The sequence below is a fragment of the Mustela nigripes genome, chromosome 13 (genome assembly GCF_022355385.1).
Source record: "Mustela nigripes isolate SB6536 chromosome 13, MUSNIG.SB6536, whole genome shotgun sequence".
NCBI lineage: Eukaryota > Metazoa > Chordata > Mammalia > Carnivora > Mustelidae > Mustela > Mustela nigripes.
In genome coordinates, this window is record NC_081569.1 from 67,146,127 (window position 1) to 67,167,781 (window position 21,655).

At 38.0% G+C, this 21,655-nt stretch overlaps 1 protein-coding gene across 1 annotated transcript in view; it reads right to left on the reverse strand.

Annotated features, from left to right (window-relative positions):
* Positions 1 to 2,437: 2,437 nt before the first annotated feature.
* Positions 2,438 to 21,655, reverse strand: part of SECISBP2L (SECIS binding protein 2 like) — a 59,026-nt gene continuing 39,808 nt past the window's right edge. Inside the window, exons 15-18 of the mRNA XM_059372783.1 lie at positions 19,528 to 19,748; positions 18,414 to 18,568; positions 14,561 to 14,780; positions 2,438 to 6,798 (exon numbers count right to left, since the gene is read on the reverse strand). Coding sequence (XP_059228766.1) covers positions 6,116 to 6,798; positions 14,561 to 14,780; positions 18,414 to 18,568; positions 19,528 to 19,748 — 1,279 coding nt within the window. The 3' untranslated portion in view covers positions 2,438 to 6,115. The remainder of the gene's footprint in view (positions 6,799 to 14,560; positions 14,781 to 18,413; positions 18,569 to 19,527; positions 19,749 to 21,655) is intronic.

A 21,655-nucleotide genomic window follows, 5' to 3' on the forward strand; every position in this document is an offset into this window, starting at 1 on the left:
AAAAAAAAAAATAGGTGTAGTCAGGAGTCAGTATGTTTGAGTGTAAATGCTGCATAGCATGACTGCATGGCCAATGCTGATTTCCTTTCCTCATTCACTCATTAAACGAAGATTCATGGAGTACCTTTTGTGTGCCAGGCATTGTGCTAGGCACTCAAGAGAAAGCAGAAAAATAATCCACTAAGCTCTGTCCACAAAGAGCTTAGTAGGGAGAGAGAGATGAATAAAATCTATAGGAAGCTGAAGTGTAAATAGGGAAAAGAAAAGAGCAGTTTTGAAGAAGAAAGTGATGAAGAGGCTATATAATGATAATATATATTATATTATATATATGATATAATATAATTTCAGATAGGGTCATCCCTGATTCCCCTGAAGCTTCGCAATGAAGGTGCGTTTGTCAGAAATTCACCACAAGCCTTACAACGCTGGTTTTTAGGAAGGGAAAGCACAGATTAACAATGACAGGGATGATGACCTCTAACATTTCTCTTTCAGTTGAGAAACCAGTAATTCTTACACTTTTCTCTCGTCTTTAACCAGAGGTAACAAAATTGACTGCTTAAATATCAACTCATTATCCTGTTCTCAAGCTGAGGATTTGTAAAGCAATGCAAGTGCTCCAACTTGGGAAAACAGAGGAGACGGAGAAGCAAAGACAACCTAGGGAATCTGTGCACACCTAAGTAGGTACCACTTTTACTCGTATCTCTGTTACTCAAGTAAATAAGAGTGCAACCAACACTGCCCTAAATCAGAGTCCCACTGTAGGAAAGCTGTTCCCTGTAGGTAATGCAAGGCCATGACCAAGCCTTGACACCTCCAAGGAGAAGAAACACTCATTCCTCAAACCTATACCACTCCAGACTCCAACCCACAGCTCACCAACTCACAATTCCACCCTGTCTTTGGTCCCTCAGTAACTGGACAAAGAACAGGATCCTCAGGTAGGATCTGCAAATTTCATGCAACTCAGTATTTTACTTGCTCCAACCCTGCTTCCAGACTGAAACCTTGGATACAAACAGTTGAGTTATAGCCAGTTATCCAATCCATTTCTGCAAGAGTAAATGTCTCTTGGACACCGCAGAGTTGCTAATTACTTCGTGTAATGGGAGGAGTAGGGTAAGGAGAAATACAGGGATCAAGCCTGGGTCCAGAATGGAAACATCTCTGATGTTCCCAACCCTTGCACTGCAGAAACTCTAGTAGATCATGCTTTGGCCCTGCAATCCACAAGGCTGCCTTTGATACCTATTATGCAATTAGCCACATGCCTTCACACATGTAACATCAGAAGAACACAAGCCAAGCTAAAAAATATTAATTGAATTGCCAAGATAATTTAGAAATGTCAAAAGACCTAACAGCTTAACACATGAGCTAAATGTCTTGCCTGTATTCTCTTCTCTTTCTAAAAATGAAATGTGGTGTTCTGGAGTTCTGAGCTTAGCCTTAGAACTAAGCACCTTTCATGGCAAGGCCCTTTGCTTAGGATACTTCTCTTCCCTCTCTCCCCATTTTAAAATCTTGATTTTACTGGGTAGCCTTTGACTTTTCAGGCGTTGTGCACATCCTCTTTGGGTCAGTTAAAGAAAAATTTATTGCTGTTTGGAAAAGAACTATTGGGAATGATACAGATGGCGGTCAAAAAGAGGGAAATTCTGATACAACTGAGGAGACTTCCCTCCCTTCTTTTTGTGATCAGCAAAAATCCATTTCATTATGAAAATTAGTGATCCTGTTTTCTAACAGATAAGCCTGCTCTTCAGATTCCCTATATTTTGCTGTGACATAGTGACAAGGGACTGCTCTAGGCAAGACTAATAAAATCCAGTCCCTGAGAAGATCAGTTCGGTCCTGGCACACTTCACATTCCAGAAGACACCTGAGGAAGGTGAGGGAAACACTGGTTTGCAACTCTGCACATTTTGTGCTAAGACACAAGTACAGTGAGTGGGGGGGCGGGGGAGCATGGCCTTTGATGTGGGACTAAGTCTGAATCCCAGTTCTGCTTTTTACTTGCTGTGGGACCTTCAAAGTTACTGAACATTTCCATGACTGTTTCATCACTAAAAAGTGAAAAATAGCATTTCCTCAGAGGTTTGTAGCAAGGATTAAATGAGTTAATATTGGGAAAAGGCTTCGAACAGTACCTGGCACAGAGTAACTAGCATAAAAAGGAGAAGAAATCTATAGAGGCTTTCTCCTAATGCCTGGATGGTCTCTGTAGATGCCTTGGCCAGGGCCACAGATTACACCAACCCTTCCAAATGTAAATTTTTACTATTAACTTCCTCCTGCAGATTTTACAACCTCCTCTGGCAAACCCATCAAGGCCTTAAGCAATGCGATAAGCTAGACTTGTCTTTTTTTCTCTAACCCACATGTTGGACAACTCATGAGTCCCTTAAGTACCTATTCTGAAATGACAGGCTACGTTTCAATAACCATTTTATTAGTTACAGAAGAATCTCCACTAGTATTTACACAGTGCAAAAAAGCTGTTACTACCCCTAAAATGTGAAATAACAATTATCCTTCAAACAAAAGAACAAGATGAAAATCTTTTCATGTTGTAATTCACTAATTTTGCTAGTTTTTTTTATTAGAGTGTTACAATTAAGACATTAAATTATAAATTCATGTGGTATATTTAGAAATTAAATTACAAAATAACACAAATACTTTTAAGGTTGTGTTGTGCCAACAAAGTTTAAATTTTTATCATTAATTAGGATTCACCTTTTAGATTAGGTAAACAGTTTGGCTTATTCTGTGATGTATATAAAGGCTGGAAGGGGCAAGGGAGGAGGAAGATGTCTTTAAATAAATTATGTCACAGAAAAATTTTAAAAGCAAAAAGATGATTACATTTTTAAATGGAATAAGTTAATTTTAACCTGTTGGCACAACGTACAGAAAATACTTAAATGACAGGTTTTTTCTTTTTTTTTTCTAAAGCAAACAGCAGCTTTACAAATAGTAATACTTCTTTATACATATATTAAAGTAACAATGTGTTAAGATTTAACAGTATTATGTTAAAGAGTTGGAAAATGAATGTAGGGTTCACTACTCATTTGCACATTACAATCCCTACCCCACCCACCTCCCCCAGCTTATTAAGAAATCAGACAAGTACATTATTTGGATATTAATTTTTCAATATTTAAACTATGTGAATTCCTTTTGACTAATTCTTTTCCAAATACTGGAAGCATATAAAATACCCTCTCTGCAAAAATGACCTCCAATCAAAGCCTTTAAAAACTTTTCAATGTATAACACACATTATTTTTCCCATGTTTAGTCAAAAGAAATATATTACATCATTTACAAACATATTTAAACCAAAAATTAAGCTAGTATGAACATTTGTCTTTTGAGAAGTAATCTTCACAGCAAACAAACCTATTGAAGCAGAAATCTAGTTCTGGGAGTGCAATTCATATTATAATTCATATACTTATATACTGAAATAGAAATCTAATATTAATTATTGCCATAAAACAACTTCTACACACTAAGAAAAAAAAATCACTATGGTTTTTATCTCTTGTGAGAATGAACCCCTATGCTTACCATTATGTCTCCGAAGAGCCACCCACTCCAGTTCCAAACAAAAAACCAAAAAACAAAAAACCACTTTCACAATTTTCACACCTCCTCCTGTATAGAATATACAAATTTCAGGATTTATCTAAAGGAAACAAATTATAAAGACATTATTAATACTTATTTAAGCATACTTTCGACACAGTAGCATTTCCTTTAACAAATTTTGGATAGTCCTCTAGAGTGACCTGTCTCATATAAAAAAGGCTGTGGTCCCTTGGGTTTGCTGGCAGAAGATCCTGCACATGCAAGAGCATTTATCAAACACATAATTGAACACTTCTGAAGTCTATGGTAAATTTAAAAGTTAACTGGTGTTCTGAAGTTTCCTCCACTTCTCTTTTGATACAAATGTCAAAATGTAAAATGACAATTCTCATTCAGAAGAGATATAAAATATAAGAAACCTGTGAAAACCCAATACCTCAAGATCAAGAGTTATCTGAATCACTGACACCAAGCAAAGGAAATTTACACCATAAAAAGTATGAAAAGGTTTTAAATTTACTTTTAAGATTGTCAGTAGTTCAAAAGCTCTATCATTTCCTTAAACCGACTAACACTTCCAAATGTGTAGACACAGTAAGGTCTGCCACATCTACATCCATGATTACTATTTCAGAGGCTTCATTCCTTACATGCTGCGTTCCTTTAAGTACTAGACTAAATATGTTGTGCCTAAGAAGTCTATACTGGAGAACAGTTTAGACAGGACAGGACAATAATGTCCCCTTTTAGCACACTAATGAAGTTGATAGACTGACAATTTCTATATAGCACTGCTCCTAAACTTTTACAATGCACAAGTGACTAAATGATCACCCAAGAATCTCATCTCTCCAGTATTAAATGCCAGCATTATAATACATCAAAACTAGTACAGTAGTCCCAATGAGTTCAGTAAAAAAAACCTGCCCAATTCTTCTCTCCTGCCTCTGTGAGGCAAAGCCCTGCTGAAAGCCCTGAAACCAGAGCAGGGAAAGCACCCCTCCCTCCTCAGTTCTGTGCCTGCCTGTGAGAGCTCCTGAGTTAAGGCTGGAGCTTATGTGCACGGTGGGGGTGGGAGGTGGATATGTGTGTGGTTGACTGGAGGCTGGGGGTGGGGGAGGAAGCTGGAGGGATGAGAGACAAATAGGTCATCTGTAATTCTCCCAACATTACATAAACTTGTTGGAGTCACTACCAGGTGACTGACCAGCAAATAAAACTTTTAGCTCAGTAAGTTTAAATTCTCCCAAGCAGGTATACACATTCTTAGAGAAGGGCAGAGATAAATAACAGTGATCAAGAAGTAATACCTGCCTGGCTAATACCTGTGTACTCTAAATCATATAATAGTTTCAGCACAATTAGAACAACTTTCTCGCTTCTTCAAAACTTCCTTTTCCAGCCTTTTGATTATCAGGATACACATTGTAAGTTGTGTGAAGTTCCTCTCCCTGACCTATCAGTAACTATGGTTGGTGTTATGTGGCAGGTGCTCAAGGCTACGGACAAAATAAGTATTTTTTTTTTTTTAAAGGAGAAATGGTTTTTCACTCAGGAAAAGCTTGGATACCTAATCAAATCCAGACAGCAAATCCAGAGGGTCCCAAATAAAAAACATGCAAGAGAACATACTAGTATAAGACTCTGTTTTGGAATACTTTACACATAAGTGCTGCAGTCATATAATTGGTTACAGTTATTCACCTGCCACAATATTGCCTAACTGTATGTAAATACGAGTATGTACAAGAGCATTCCTGAGGTAAGTAAGAAGTCAGTATGAGACAGAACCTGTTAGGTCCTATCATGGGTGACTCTTCCCTATTAAAGACAACATCTCTAAATTCCCACAAGTAAGGCCAGCTCCAGTGCTCTGTGGTGGCTCCTTTGCTAGCCTAACTTTCGAGGCTCTGTTTGAGCCCACCCCAACTTCCATCCATTACAATCATCAATGGCTTCTGAAATAAACATCTGTGGACCAAAGAAAAGTCGCATCTATTTTTAATACAAGACATTTGTGGGCTTGGTTACCCTCAGCCTTTTTCTTTTTTTTTTTCAGTTTTCCAAATCTACGTCCAGTTCTTCTTTAAAGAAGCCCAAATGACTTTTGATCAAATTAGAGTGAAGGAGGCATAGTCTTGAAGCAAACATTAGTAACTGCTCCTATTCTTAGAGCCTTGATCGTTGACTTTCAAAATGACTCTAAATAGGCATTTGAAAATTATTTTTTTAAACCTAGTCTTCTTCTATTTTAATCATTATTTCCCATAACAAAATAAGCTCAAACAGTTGTGAATTTCCACACAGCTCTTAGAAAGACACTTAGATGCTAATTAAAAGCTAAGCTACAGATTATAGTAAAACAAGTAAAAGACAGCTACAAAAATATTTGTCAGAAATTAAATACATATATTAAATACTGGACAGTGCAAAACGTTGAGATGAAGCATAAAAGAGAATGGCTGCAACCCTCACACAGTTGGAGACAAGACAGTGGGCATTTCCTGAGTTACAGACCTGGGGGCGGGTAACTAAGATCAGAGGGCTCATTGTTCACTGAGCTGCAGCTGCTAGGCTTCTGTTGCTCCTGACTTGCCTGGTGGTCAGTAGTCCAGGCCTCTCCATCTATCCCTGGTTCTAGCACTTCAGGTGCCTCTGCCTCCTCTTCTCCACTCTGCTCAGCATGGTCTTCCTCAGAACCATTAAGGGTTTTTCCAAGCTGGAGAGTCTCCATTGTTCTCTGGGTCTCAGAGACCCACGACTCAATTCTACTATTGAGCTGTACTTCTACAGATATGGGTTCATGAGTATAATCTTCCTCCTCTTCCTCATCTTCATCATCCTCTTCTTCGAGCATGCCGGGGACAAGAGTGCTGGTGGTGCTGGTGATGGAGGAATTCAAGAGATCTCGGCAACTGCCATCCAAAGAACCAGTCTCTGTACTCTGCTGGGAGGCCCATTCCAGGTCATCTGGCTTCACTTCCTCTTTATCGCTCACTGTTGACCTCCCAGGGTTTGTAGCTGAGGTAGTATTGCCTGCAGCCGGGAGTGAAGGCTGCTTACCAACAGGGGCTGCATCCAAGGGAAGTTTACTGGGCTTTTCTGATGAGCCATGCTTACTGGAAACCTCTCTCTCATTTTCTGATGTTTCCAGCCCATCTGAGGTTTCCACCATGTTTCTCCAATTTGTTTCTGCAAATATCAAACAGATTTTTAAAAAAACAGAACAGTTTCAGAATCACAACTTTTAAAAGAAGGAAGAACAAACTAGCAGAAATCTGTTGGCTCACCAACTGGTTGGAAAAACTAAGTTTATTCTAGTACTGTTGTAAGCATACAAAAGGAAAACAACTCTCAAAAATGTGCATTTAAGATAAAGAAACAAGGAGGCAAAAGTAAGTGTATTTATGTCTCAGAATGCACAAGATCTTAAAACAACAGGAGCTCATTAATGCTTCTACATAAAATCCATATATTCAAAAAAAATCCATATATTCATGAGAACCAGTGAATTGGGGTTTTTTTTGTTTTTGTTGTTTGTTTTTGCCTAGAGGTGTACTGGCACCAAGGATCCACAAGTCACAGATGACAGACCCAAGATATCCAGCAGAAATAGTTCTAATTTGACATGTTTGTGTCATGCTCCCACAGCAAGTTACCTGAGAACTATCTTAGGTTGTAATGGGACTTGTTTCCACTTAAAATAAGCAAAGAAGCCATCCATGCATTTCTAATATTTGTGAAAATTTGTTTTATACTATATGTAGCTGGGCTCACCAACTGAATTTGGTAGCCAAAAAAGAAGTGTTATTATATAATATAGTGGTGATAATCTAAATTATTTTTAATGACAGGAAGTCAGTTTAAGACAAAAAATACTAAGATTATGAGGAGATGAAGGACAGCTCTCCTATCCCTCATTTCTCCTGTGCTTCTTTCATTTTTCATTTTATTATTATTATTATTATTTTTTAAGATTTTATTTATTTATTTGACAGAGAGAGACCACAAGCAGGCAGAGAGGCAGGCAGAGAGAGAGAAGGAAGCAGGCTCCCCACTGAGGAGAGAGTCCGATGCGGGGCTCGATCCCAGGACCCTGAGATCATGACCTGAGCCAAAGGCAGCGGCTTAACCCACTGAGCCACCCAGGTGCCCCTCATTTTTTTATTATTAAGGTATAATGGACATATGACATTAGTTTCAGGTGTGTGACATAATGAATTGGTATTTGTATATATTACAAAATGATTGCCTTAATAAATCAAGTTAACATCTGTCAGCATACAATTACTAAAAATTTTTTTCTTCTGATGAGGATTTATAATCTACTCCATGGCAATTTTCAAATATGCAATACAGTATTATTAATTATAGTTGTCATGTTATACATTATATCCCCATGACTTATTTATTTGATAACAGCAAGTGTCTACCTCTTGACACCCTTCACCCATTTCACCCACTCCCCAAGACTCTGGTAACACACATGCACAATGTCTTCTTTATCCATTCATCCATTTGATGGACACTTAGGTTGTTTCTTTAGCTTGGCTACTGTGAATGATGATGAAATGAATGTGGGAGTAGAGATATCTCTTTGAGATGATAATTTCACTTCCTGTGGGCATATAACCAGAAGATGGATTCCTGGATCATATGGCATTTCTATTTTTAATTTTTTGAGGACCCTCCATACTGTTTTCTGTAGTGGCTGCACAAATTTACACCATCACAGTGTATAAGGATTTCATTTTCGCTATATCCTTGCTAACATTTATTTTTTGTCTTTTTGATAATAGCCACTTTAATAACTGTCAGGTGGTATACCTTATTGTAGTTTCAATGTGCATATTTCCCTGAAGATCAGTGATGTTGAACACCTTTTTATATTGGCCATCTATATGTCTTCTTTGGAAAAAATGTCTATCCAGATCCTATGTTTACTTTTTAGTTGGATTGTTGGTTTTCTGCTATTTGGTTGTATGACTTCTTTATCTATTTTGGATATTAACTCTTTATCAGATAGATGATTTGCAAATATTTTCTCCCATTCAGGAGGTTGCCTTTTCATTTTGTTGATTCCCTCTGCTGTGCAGAAGCTTTTTAGTTTGATGTAGTCCCATTTATTTATTTTTGCCTTTAAAAAAAAATGCCCCCTTCTATTTGTATTATAGCTGCTATCTGCAGTTTGTAAATATGTTGATCAAGCTGTAGTGATAAAGGAAGTCTACTCACATTAATGTATTAACTTGAACATCGCCTATCAACTCCACTGATAAAAACCATATTTTGGGCACTTTAAGTCAGGGCACATGGTTTGGAAAAAAACATTTCCTTCCTGCAGTTACTTCAAGTTTGAAGTAAGTTGTTTCCAGTCTCTCTCCTACCTCATGAAATCAAACTAACTCCACCTCCTCCTATATTTTCATTCTTAGTTAATAACATTATCATTTCCATAGTCTCAAAACAGAAGAAAACTTATTGTAATCCTTGACCCTCTCTTCCTCCCTTACTTTATTCCACTGAACTTCTATGTCACTTCTAGCTCAAAAACTACTAAATTTGGTTACTACGGTCTTAGCCCAAGCCTTCTTTATCTTGCTATACATGTACATATATTCCTAATTGGTTTGGCAAATTGGTCACATGACTGTCTTAATGGGCTTTCTATTACCCTAGGACAAGATCCAAACACCTTAGCTTGGCATAGCCAAAGCACTCTGTGATCTGACCCTCACCTATCTTTCCCACCCCATTCATTACAACCCCTAGCCATGCACTCTATGCTTGGGATCACTCTGCATTCTCACTGCTCCCAGAAGTTATAAACTTTCTATTTACAATTCCTTGCCTTGCGTAGGCTGTTCTTTCCATAAGAGATCTGTTTTCCTCCTTTACCTTTCAGACTCCCACCCATCCTTGAGAACTATTCCTAAAGGTCAATTCCGTATGAAGTCTTTCCTGACTTTCCACTAACTTGAATTCCCATAGCACTTTTTGCATATATAGTTCAAAAGTACTTGTTTTGTGTTTGCTGTGCTGCCCCTTTCTCCCTCCTTACCCTTGTTCCTGCTCATCTGTCCCTATGGTTGGCAAAGAGTAAGTACTGAAGGCAAAAAAGCCTATTAAATTAAAAATACCACACATATATTTAATGATGCCCCCCAAAAACTTTAAAAGGGCATTACAATTTTTTAAAAATTTTAGATGCACATTTGTACTTCCTTCTAACAGTTTTTTTTTTTTTTTTTTAAGATTTTATTAATTTGACAGAGAGAGACACAGTGAGAGAGAGAATGCAAGCAGGGGGAGCAGGATAGAGAGAAGCAGGCTTCACCCCGAGCAGGAAGCCCGATGCGGGGCTCGATCCCAGGACCCCAGGACCATGACCTGAGCCAAAGACAGACGCTTAATGACAGCCAATCAGGCACTCCTCCATTCAATAGTTTTTATCCTCCTTCAAAAATCTAAGAATTCACTTGGGGTCCTGGAAGAAGTTTCACCTCCCCCTTCTCAATGAGTCAAGGAATAGGAGAGAGGAAGGCGGTCAGGATACTAGGTCAGGCCGATCTTTCTCCAGAATCCACCTTGGGCCTTCATCTAGTTGGGTAGGTGAGCTAAAAGCCCACATGGGTCTTGGGATAGGAAAGGGAGCTATGACTTTAAAAGTAGAGGCAAGGGACTTTATTAGCCACCAAAAGACTTGTCACAACAATCAAAAAACCACCACTCAACGTATCTACAAGGGAGGGAGGGTTTAGGCTCCCACTTATAGTAACAGATGAAGCTTAATAACAGCTGATGAGCACACAAGCACAGGCAGACAACATGGAGAAATACAACAGTATGAGAGTGCCATCTTTCTCTAAGGGACAGGAGAAATCTGGGATGGGGAGGAGGACAGTCTAAATCCAGAACAGAACCTCGAGAAGTCCATTTCTGATAGAGGAACGAGGAAGCACATTAAAGGAAGAACCAAAGCTCTCAGCAAGCCTAGAAATGGTACTGATCCAAACGTACTCTGCTTCTGAATTATTTACTGTAGCATAACTTATTCAATAGAGCTCTTCTTTGCTTATTAATCCCTTCTACACTTTCCTGTTGTTTATTGGGTCTTGGTGAAAATATCTTTTAAACTTTCAAATCACTAGAGGATTTGTTGGAGGATGAGGTGTGTGTATTTCTCCTTTCAGTCAGTACACACAGGGAAGCTGTCCATCTTTAGTTAACAGAACAAGCAAACGAGTTCAAGAAACTACAGAAGAAACCAGTGGCAGAGAAAGAGCAGAAAAGTCAGGAATGAGCAGAAAATTCAGAAAATTCAGGCATACCTGCGGTATAATATTTCTTATCTCATAGGGCTGCTCACACAACTGAATGTATTAATAAACAGGAAATGCTTAGAGAAGTGCCTACCACATAGCAAGGATTCAGTGAGATACTATCATTATGTATCAAGTGCCCATTATGTGCCAAGTTCCTATCTCAAAGAACTTACAACTTAGTTGGGATTTATGCTCAAAACTATTTCTTGCGGGGCGCCTGGGTGGCTCAGTGGGTTGGGCCTCTGCCTTCAGCTCAGGTCATGATCTCAGGGTCCTGGGATCGAGTCCTGCATTGGGCTCTCTGCTCGGCGGGGAGCCTGCTTCCCCCGCCTCTCTCTGCCTGCCTCTCTACCTACCTGTGATCTCTCTCTGTCAAATAAATAAATAAAATCTAAAAAAAAAAAAAAGAAGAAGAAAAAACTATTTGTTTCATGTAATAAGTATGACAGAACTGAGACTCAGCACACGTGGAAGGAAAACATAAGCAAAGAAAACAAGGGGTATACAAAAGACAGTAAGACTGGACTATCATAGGAGGTTTTCTATTCTACCAATGATGAGCATTTTTTCCCCAGCTTTTTTTTTTCTTTAAACTATGGGGAAAAAACATTTTAGAAATCCTGCATCAGGATGACATGGAAGATGTTGTTTGTTTTCTACCCAACGGCCATTCCCCATTTTCTTCCTGGATAACCCCCAAACTTGGGATGAACTTGGGCCCAGTCCTAGAGGATGAATTAAAGTAGTTGTTAGACTATCACAGTTATCACATTCCCTTGCCCATCTCCCTTGCAGCTAAAAGGAGTCATAAGATCAGTTCTGGCCAAATGAAACAAAAGGAGAAGTCTTCTGAAAATGGTTTCCTTCACTGACAAAAGGAACTCACTGCCTGTACCTCCTGCTTTTGACTACTAATGCCAGAGCCACAGCAGCTACTTATGAACATGAGATGATAAGCACAAGAATAAAAAGCCACTGACTGCAAATGGGAGAACAGAAAGAAGGAAAAGGCTAGGAACTTTGAGGATATTGTGAAATAATTAAATATCCTGATTTCTTTAGGCCACATTAGTGGTTTTATGTTTGTTGCTAAATCCAATAAAGAAAGAATCCAATACAGAAAGAATCCAATACAGAAAGAACAACTTCATGCTTCCTTCTCAATGTTATTTGTGATTCCTTCCACTCATTTTGTTGGTGTCCTCATACATGAGCTCATCAAGTCAGATTCTTTAAGATTCTATTTAAAACCATCCTTAAGGATTCAACCATTAGCTCTACAAAGATTTGGGGGGGGGGGCAAAATGGTGTCACTTAGAATTGAGTTCCCAAACTGGAACTTAATTCCCAATCCAACTGCAGTTTCAACCTCCCCTAGAAATGTGGCCTTAACTGGTCAGTCAGGAAATGTTTCTTTTCATCAGTACCACTAAGTCTGTCACTTGGGTCCTCTCCATCTTCCAAAGAAAAATGAGGTAATCTGCATAAGACCCCTTGCTTTTTCTACTAGTGAAGTCTTCTCTGGAACAATCTTCTTCTTTTCCTAATAGCTTTCTTGCCCACCAAAACCCTCCACTTGGTAAATTCTTCAGAGTGCTTAACTACTTGCTAGATGGTAGCTGCCCAATTCATGCATCATTTAATAAAGCTAACTAGATCATCAAAAACACTTGGCTGAATTTTTGTTATTTAACAGCTCATAGAATTCTTTGAGTGGAACCTTATAGATGACCTAGATGAACCCTCCCCATTTCACTAAAGAGAAATCTGAGGCCCAGAAATTAATCAATTATTTCTCAGTCCTCCACACAGAGTGTGAAAAAGCTAAGGCTCCAATCTTTGAACACTTTAAATTTGGTGCTTTTTGAAAACATCTCCTAAGTCTTTGAAAGGTTCTTTTCATAACTTTTCTTTTTATGTGCCCAAATGAAGATCATGGTCATTTGCTCAAACCTACAGCTTTACGAATTTACCTTGAAGTTTGCTTTTGAGATCTGTATATCATTATACAGAGAGAACTGATCTCATTTACAAAGCTGGCACTTTATCTGCTTTATTTTCAACTAGTGGCACTTCAGGCAAAGAAACATGTCTGCCTCTAAGCCAATAATACTTATCCTTGGTCTGCAGTTTCCCAAAGTCCTACAGTAACTTGTTCATTGCCTCTGCCTTAGAGCTTTGTCAAAAGCACTTCAAATATTTAACCACAATCATAGATAAGGAGACTAGGAAAGAGAGTGTGAGGGAAAATATGAGGACTCATTTTTTTACATGTTAAATTTTAGGTGGCAACATGCTATTCAATAAATTCCTAGATTAAAAAAAAAAAAAAAGGAGGAAACAGGAGCCACGTCGAGCAGGTGGCTATCCTAAAATGGGGAAATGAACCAGAAACTACATCATGAAAAGCAGAGAACTTAAGAGTTCAAAGTATTGTAGAAAAAAGGCAAGGAAACTTCTAAGACATAGAGTGCAGTAAATAACGTTATTTTAAACATTATACATGTTGAAAAGAAAACCACAGTCCCCAAACAGGATCAGAGGCCAAGTCACCAAACCAGAGCTTAAGATGTAACCTAAAAGCAATTTCAACCTCCCCCAGAAATATAAGTTTGAAGAGTTTTCTGGTCAGCACCAAGGAGGTAATCTGTCACAAGGGCCCTTTCCACACCCAACAGGAAGTTGAGACAATTCACTAGGAAGACCCCTTGCTTGTCCCCGCAAAGGAAGGTGACCTGGCCAGGAACAATCCTTTCTTTTCTTTTGCTAATAATTTCCTTGTACCATCCTCTTTCCTACACAAGCCTTCCATTTTGTGCAATTCCTCAGAGCTCCCCTCTACCTGTTAGATGGGATGTTGTCTGGTGCATAAAGCACCTTCGAAAGCCAATTAGATCTTCAAATTTACTCAGGTGAATTTTTGTTCTTTAACACACACAAATGCTGGGTTTTAGTCTGTTTCTTTTTGACTACCATCAAACTTAACGTAAATGTTGTATGTCTAGATTTTATAAGCTTATAATCCATAACATTCAGGTCTTCTGTTTACTTAATATATCAAAACTTCAATAACTCAGTATAAGGCATCAGAACGAAACTTCCTAGAATTTACTTATAGGTCACAAGTATGGTACCTTTTGCTTTTTAAATCCTTTTGGGCATTCTGGAAATGTGACTAAATTACAGGATCACATAGCAAGTCTCAGCTCCAAACAGTCTCCTAATTTTTAATGGACATGCTTCATGCAATTTTTCAAACCAAAATTCTGACCAAAATGTGAATAATCAATGAGATAAAAAAAACAAAAGATAGCATGAAAATAATTTTCAAAATGATTTTAACCACTTGGGGCGCCTGGGTGGCTCAGTGGATTAAGCCGCTGCCTTCGGCTCAGGTCATGATCTCAGGGTCCTGGGATCGAGCCCCGCATCGGGCTCTTTGCTCAGCGGGAGCCTGCTTCTCTCTCTCTCTCTCTGCCTGACTCTCCGCCTACTTGTGATCTCTCTCTCTGTCAAATAAATAAATAAATAAAATCTTTAAAAAAAAAAAAAAAAAAAAAAATGATTTTAACCACTTAAATGATTTCAGTATTTAAATCATCTGCTATATACCATATATACCAACTTACCATATTCCTTTTCATTTACTTCAGAAATAGGTTCAGAAATGACACTGCAGAAAGAAATGGCGCTTGCTGCAGAGGGGTTCCGAGAATGCCCCATGTGGTGTGGTACCTTTTTCACATTCTTCAAGGCTTCCTCAGCCTGCTCTTGCTCCATTGCTGCAACCATATCTTTATATGCTTTCCTGGCTTCCTCAGTAAGCTCTACTAACTTATTAAACAGGCTCTAAAAAGAGATTTCGATTAGTTAGGGTTTTTTTGCTATACTTTTTATTCCTACAATTAACAATAAATGTCTTTATGGTTTCAGGATCAGACACACTTTCAATCAGCACAAAATCCAAATGGTATGCACACTGCAGAACTTTATAAAATACTCTATAACTTATATTGTTCTGTAATTCTCACAAGTCTGAGGAAACTTCTTGATTCAATACTAGTCATTAACTGTGATACACTAAAAGTTCTTGCAAAGTTTATCAATTCAACAACTGCACTCTTCAGTCTCTGGCACTAGAGTGAGTACAAAGACCACTGGAACACCATCTCCTCGTAAGGAAACTTCCATGTGGCTGAAAGATAGGAGACACCAATGATTCAAGGTACCTCATGTTAAATGCCTTGAGATGTACAAAAAGTTTTGGCTTTTGGAAGAATCATTACCTCTCATACAGGCCTTGAAAAATAGGTACAATTTTGAAGGGTGGAGATTCTGCATTCTTAGCGAAACAGGTATAGACTTAAGAAAGTACAAGGCTTGTCTGGGGAGCAGTGAAGAATCTTATATGGATCAGAATATAAGGGAATGAGTGCATGCAGTGTGATGTTGAAGGATATGGCAGAAGATGGCAGTCTCCACAAGAAATTAAAAGTTCCCTCCATGTGCGCTTATTGGAAGAGCTTGAAGAAGATCAAAAAAAGTCAGTAATGGTGTGGCTAGCTGAGACCTTGATGATGAAAATATGACACTTTTTTAAGAAGGACAAGCCAAAGATACTGGAACAAATGCAAATAACAAAAATACAATAAAGAGCCTGAGGTAGAATGGGGAGCTAAAGGGACGCCTGGGTGGCTCAGTTGGTTAAGCCGCTGCCTTCGGCTCAGGTCATGATCCCAGGGTCCTGGGATCAAGTCCCACATCGGGCTCCTTGCTCGGCAGGGAGCCTGCTTCTCTAGCTGCCTCTGCCTGCCTCTCTTCCTGCTTGTGTATACTCTATCTCTGGCAAATAAATTAAAAAAAAAAAAAAAATCTAAAAAAAAAAAAAAGGAACGTGGAGCTAAATAATCAGAAGTTCCTCCATCAGTGAAAGAAAAATGAACATGAATGGTAATTAATAATTCCTACAAAATGGTGGGTGATGGACTATACATGTGTTAATATAACAGCAAAATTCACACAGTTTTGAAGCGGAACTTCAACAATTATGACACCAAAAAAAAAGAACTCCAAAGAAAACTGAAGTTTCCACGCCACTAGAAAGGACAATCAAATAATAATTTTTTGTGATTCTTACATCATAATTGAACAACCTTCTACTTCTGTTTAATGTCTTGATTTAGTATCACAATACAACACACCACACATTACATAAAAAATGTCAGATGTCAGATCTGAACATTCCTAAGAATACGTTTAATATTATATATTAAATTACGCTTTCAGACAATGGAGGAAAAGTACAGTACAATTTTTCTCCTCCTACAAAGGCACTGTCATTTAAGTTTAAACCATAGCTGGATGAAAGCACAGCAAAAAGTGTCATATTGCTATGTAATAATATTTCCCTGAACACTAAACTTCAGAAGGAAAAACCTAAGTAGCATGCTTTTATCCAGCTTCAGTTTCAACTGTTTAAGGTACTAGGTACAATAAATGCTGTTGCCAACTGCAATGATTTTAAGCATGTTAACTACTAGTAGCAGCAAAATATACTCAGGATTTACTTACTTTTAAAAAGAAGGAATAATGGATTCTGATAAAAACAGCTCCTGTGTGTTACATGTAACAGACTTCCTAAATAGTTATTTGCAATGTTTAACAAACTATGCATTTAAGTGAAGCCAACAAAAAGAAAACGGGCATATGGCTGTGTGATATTAACATTCATTTCAAAATATAAATAAATAGTTGGGAATAAAAAATTGAGAAAGAAGAGGAAAAAATTTTAAGAGAAAAGCTATCGGGGAATAAAAACCCCAAATGTCAGGGTAAGGAGAGAAAGTTCAATTCAGAGGTTAGTTTTAGCATATGGTAAAAATAACTCAGGTGTACTACCACATTATTGCAAATGCGTACACACTTGATAATATACCACTATTTCCTTTAGCCCAATTGAAGAGTATATTTTGGTTTAAACAATAACTTACCTATCTCAAAAGAGTAAAGGACAAGTAAAACAATGTACTAACAAAACTGGCAAGCATTTTATAAAGCCACACAAATAACCTAGTATATATATAATTCAATGAGAAGTCAATACAATGAAAAACAAACAGGTCCACTTTTCCTGACCTCAATCTCACTCCTATTCTATCAACTAAGAGTGAACAAAAAAGGAGTACATTTTTATTAGGTGTCTTTATATGGGACCCTTTTTCTCACAGAGGTACTTATTACCCAAACTGTCATATACAGTTTAACACAGCAAGCAGGTATACACACACCACACAATTTACTGAACAAATATTTATCACCCGCTCAAGCTCAAGTGATATGAAAGGTGTCAGGGACACATAGATAAGAGGCCTGCCCTCAAGGAATTCATAGTTAAAGGGAAAGAAACACATAATCTGCAGCAAGGCAGTTATGATACTTGTAAGTGAGAAAAGCATAGGCTACTGTGGAGCAGAAATATTGAGTAACTTCATGGGTAGTGGGAGAGAAACTGAAAGGACAGGGAAATGGGGGTATGCAAATATGGTGATTGGATAAGAAAGGACACACACTTAAATAAATAAAAACAGTATGGCTGGGAAGAGGGAAAATGGTCCACGAATGGTGTTACAAAATACTTCAGAGTCAACTTCATAAAAGACTCTTAAAATGTTATCAGTTACTAATCATTACATATGGAGATAAATAACTTTTATTCTAATTGTTAATTACCAACCTATTATTATTATTACTTATTATCATCAGCTCCTATGGGCAAAGGTTTGTATTAGCAGACCAAGGGAGGAAGATAAAGGTATCATGAGTGCAGAATTACTTTGATAACTGGTTAGGAATTCCATTTTCAAAAGAAAATCCTAATTAAAGGATCTTTTTCTCTCTTGACTTCAAGTAACACAAAATATAGCCAGCATGTACACTGAAGAAAAGTATTTTATATAATATTGAATATCTTTACCCAACAGCTAAATAAATTATCATGTATTACAAAAGAAGAAAAAAAGCACTGTGGGAAAAACAGGAACTAAAATCTTTTTTTTTTTTTTTTAAATATTTCATTTATTTATTTGACAGAGAGAAATCACAAGCAGACGGAGAGGCAGGCAGAGAGAGAGAGAGGGAAGCAGGCTCCCTGCTGAGCAGAGAGTCCGATGCGGTACTCGATCCCAGGACCCTGAGATCATGACCCGAGCTGAAGGCAGCGGCTTAACCCACTGAGCCACCCAGGCGCCCAGGAACTAAAATCTTTACAGCCGAAATGCTGCAGGATTAACTTGTGTAAATGTTTTTAGCACTAGAAAAAGGAAATGTAATACTCAAAAATTTTCCACTCGTTCTTGGGAGAGTCACCTCACTTCTTCAAAACATGCTTAAAAAGAACACTGGCATGTGTTAACAGAAAATGGTGTTGGTTGGGGGGTGGTGAGGATAAGAGGGAGTGAGGAAGTATATCCTCTGAAGTCTTACCTCAGCACCAAAGTAGTTGAAGATTCCCACTACACTAACAGGAACCAGCTTGTTCACACAGCGTCCTAGAGCTTTTCTTCCAAGGGCAAACACAAAAGGAATTTCTTGTTCCCGTGCCATGGCTATAACATTATACAGAGCCTCATCCAGGCCACCTGAGAAAGTCAACACATGCTGAAGTCTTAATTTCCTTACATAAATGGAGGTATTTCAGTGTCTAACAGCTGAAGCGTAAAATACAGCAGCAGAAAATTCTATGAATGCTTGTGGCACTTTCACTATTCCATCTAGTTTCCTATTGAAATTTATGATATATGGATATATATATACGTATTTTCTTTCTTCCCAATAAATTTTAAAATTCTTCAATGCCAGTTTTTGTCTCTCCAAAGGGCTTGGTATAGTGCGAGTCAAATTTCCATTTGGAAATTTCCATTTCCATCCATTCAAAAAGAAATTACAATTGTTAATAACGGCTGATGTCTTTATTCTCTCAGCTCAAGTGGCAATAAGACAGAAATATATATTACTGTTTTTATTGGTATTTCTCCCCTGTGGATAATATGCCTATGACTGCTACCTCTGCATCCATCTACTCCAATTACCCAAGTGGCTCATCCATGAAAACAGACAACTCAGGGTGCATGACCCAGTGCAGGTTCACACAAGAGGCCCTGCATGGGGCTGCTTATTTTTTGAAACAAATCACCATAAGAAGGAGCAAACAACTTTATGTTTTCTCTAATTCTATTTAAGGGAAAAGGACCAACAAAGGTACATAAAATAAACATTTTTAAAGGAGAAATGTATTTGCAGCAATAAAGGAATATACTCTTACAAGTCCTCACTCTGATTACAACAGAAGGGACACTTGGTTGAGCCAACTTAAATCCTTCACTAGTGTTCACAGACTAGGATTTCTTTACAGTCCAATCTCAATTTTATTACTTAATTTGAAGTACTGAAAGATTTCACTTTCTTTGCTCATGTTCAACATTGTTTTGTACCTAAACTCTGCAAAGAAAGACATATGGCTTTCACTTTAAAATTAATTGTATATCCTACAATTATACTAAATAAATACCAGAACACTTCAAAAGTAAAATGTTCATACCTTTCGACTGGATTTTTTCACAGTTTGGAGAAATTATAACACACTTGATCTTATTTAACTTCATATGTTTAGTAACCTCCCTTAGGCCCATAACCAGTCGTCTCCTTGCTTTTGCTCTCACAGGATCTTTTTGGTAGATACGTTCCTGAAAACTGACAAGCTCTTGAAGAAGAAGAGTCACACATTCATCAATCTCTTTACAAAGAACCTGATTGCAATACCTGTAAGGGAAGCACAAAATAGGTAAGTCCATCCTAATTTACTTTCCTGTAATTATAAGATTATGTTAGAAAAAAAAAATCTAATACGAGGTTTTCAATGAAAAATCAACTCTTTAAAATCTCTTAAATTCTACTGCAAATTAGAAAAGGAGAAGAGTTTTCCTGAATTGTAACAAACTGGCTTTTATGGAAAGGTTGGATTATCCTCAGGTATGTACTATCCAAACTCTCAATTATTAAATTATTAAGGCTATAAATCAAATGTTAATCTGTTATTTGATAAAAAGAGATATAATGTTTCTGGTAAGAAGATACAAAGTAATTCCACACCAGTAAATACCAGAATTTCTGGGAAACACAACTTCCCAGAAGCTAACTGAATGCCTTCATCCCAACCAAGTCATCCTCCACACTCTGATAAGTCACAATCTCTGGGAATTGGCTTCTTCGACCATAAAAATAAGGAGTTAGATAAGATGGCCTCAAGAGCTCCCCTAAGTCTGAAAATCTATGGCTGTAGAGCATGAACTCAATAATTAAATTGAAGGAAAAATCTAAGAAACCTTGAGGTAAAAGTCACATGCCCTTATAGCAAGCAAAGCAACTGAATGAGGCCCTTTGTGAGATTATGTATGGTTATAATTTGAGCAACAGAGAAGCAGTGAGTGAGGCCCCTATAATACTTAACTGCAGGGATAAGGTCATTCAAGTTTACTTACTCCCTATATATTCTATTTCTCAAGTTCTCATCCTTAACCTCTACTATAAACAAGTACTATTGGCATAACTTCTAATCTAAGACTAACCAGGCAAGTAAACTTCCGCTTTTGAATTATATTATACAGTAGAAAAATATGGGACTGCCCTTCTTTAGTGCAAAAAAAATTGTTTTGGAAAATTTTTTTCTTTATGTGAAAAATGTTTAAATAAGTAGTGCTTAAATAAATAAATAAGTCTGACACTACTTAAGATGATATAGACTGAGAAAAATTATCAAAGTTTGCAAAATAAAAGAATGCACTTAGAAAACAGAACACCAAAAATGCAGTATTTTTTCATTCTGCTTTTCTTTCAGAAAAGGAAGATCCCAAGCTCATCTCCTCCCCCAGTCAAAAATAGCAAAAACAGCTCTTCCACAACTCAAGATAGAAAAAAGACAGGAATGGCGAGGCTCTAGTCAGGACCCACATCTCCTGCTCAATATTCCTAGACAGGAAGGATATCACAAACACAGAGGCCATCCTTCCTAAGGAGCAAAAGATTCAAGCTCTGTATTAAGCATGCCCACCTTGGGTACCTGTATCAGGAAGATGAGACCCCATAATCACTGGCTTTGAAAATCTATGGGGCTTAAATCCAGGAGAGCCAGAGGGCTAAAGGAAGCTGAGACTCTAATCTTAAAGGGCACAGGCACAAACTCACTGGCTCTGAGACCCAACACAGAGGCAGCATTTTGAAAAACACCTGGGCCACACATGAAGATTTGCTAACTCTCGGACATGTGCAGGAAAGGCAGGGATCTATGGGAACATTTTCTAGGAAAAGAAAAATTCCCATTCCACCACACTCAGCAAGTGACCCTGGGTGGGATCAGCAGTCCTAAGAAGCAGCTATTGCCCTGCCATGCAGCAGGGAGCTTCAGTCTGGCACCTCCCAAAGCAGCTGCAGCCCCGACCACCAAAGTGCTCCCAACTATTAAAGCAGGGCCTTTCTTGGGGCACCTGGGTGGCTCAGTGGGTTAAGCCTCTGCCTTCGGCTCAGGTCATGATCTCAGGGTCCTGGGATTGAGCTCCACATCGAGTTCTCTGCTCAGCGGAGAGCCTGCTTCCCTCTCTCTGCCTACTTGTGATCTTTCTTTGTCAAATTAAGTAAATGAAATCTTTAAAAAAAAAAAAAAAAAGAGAAAG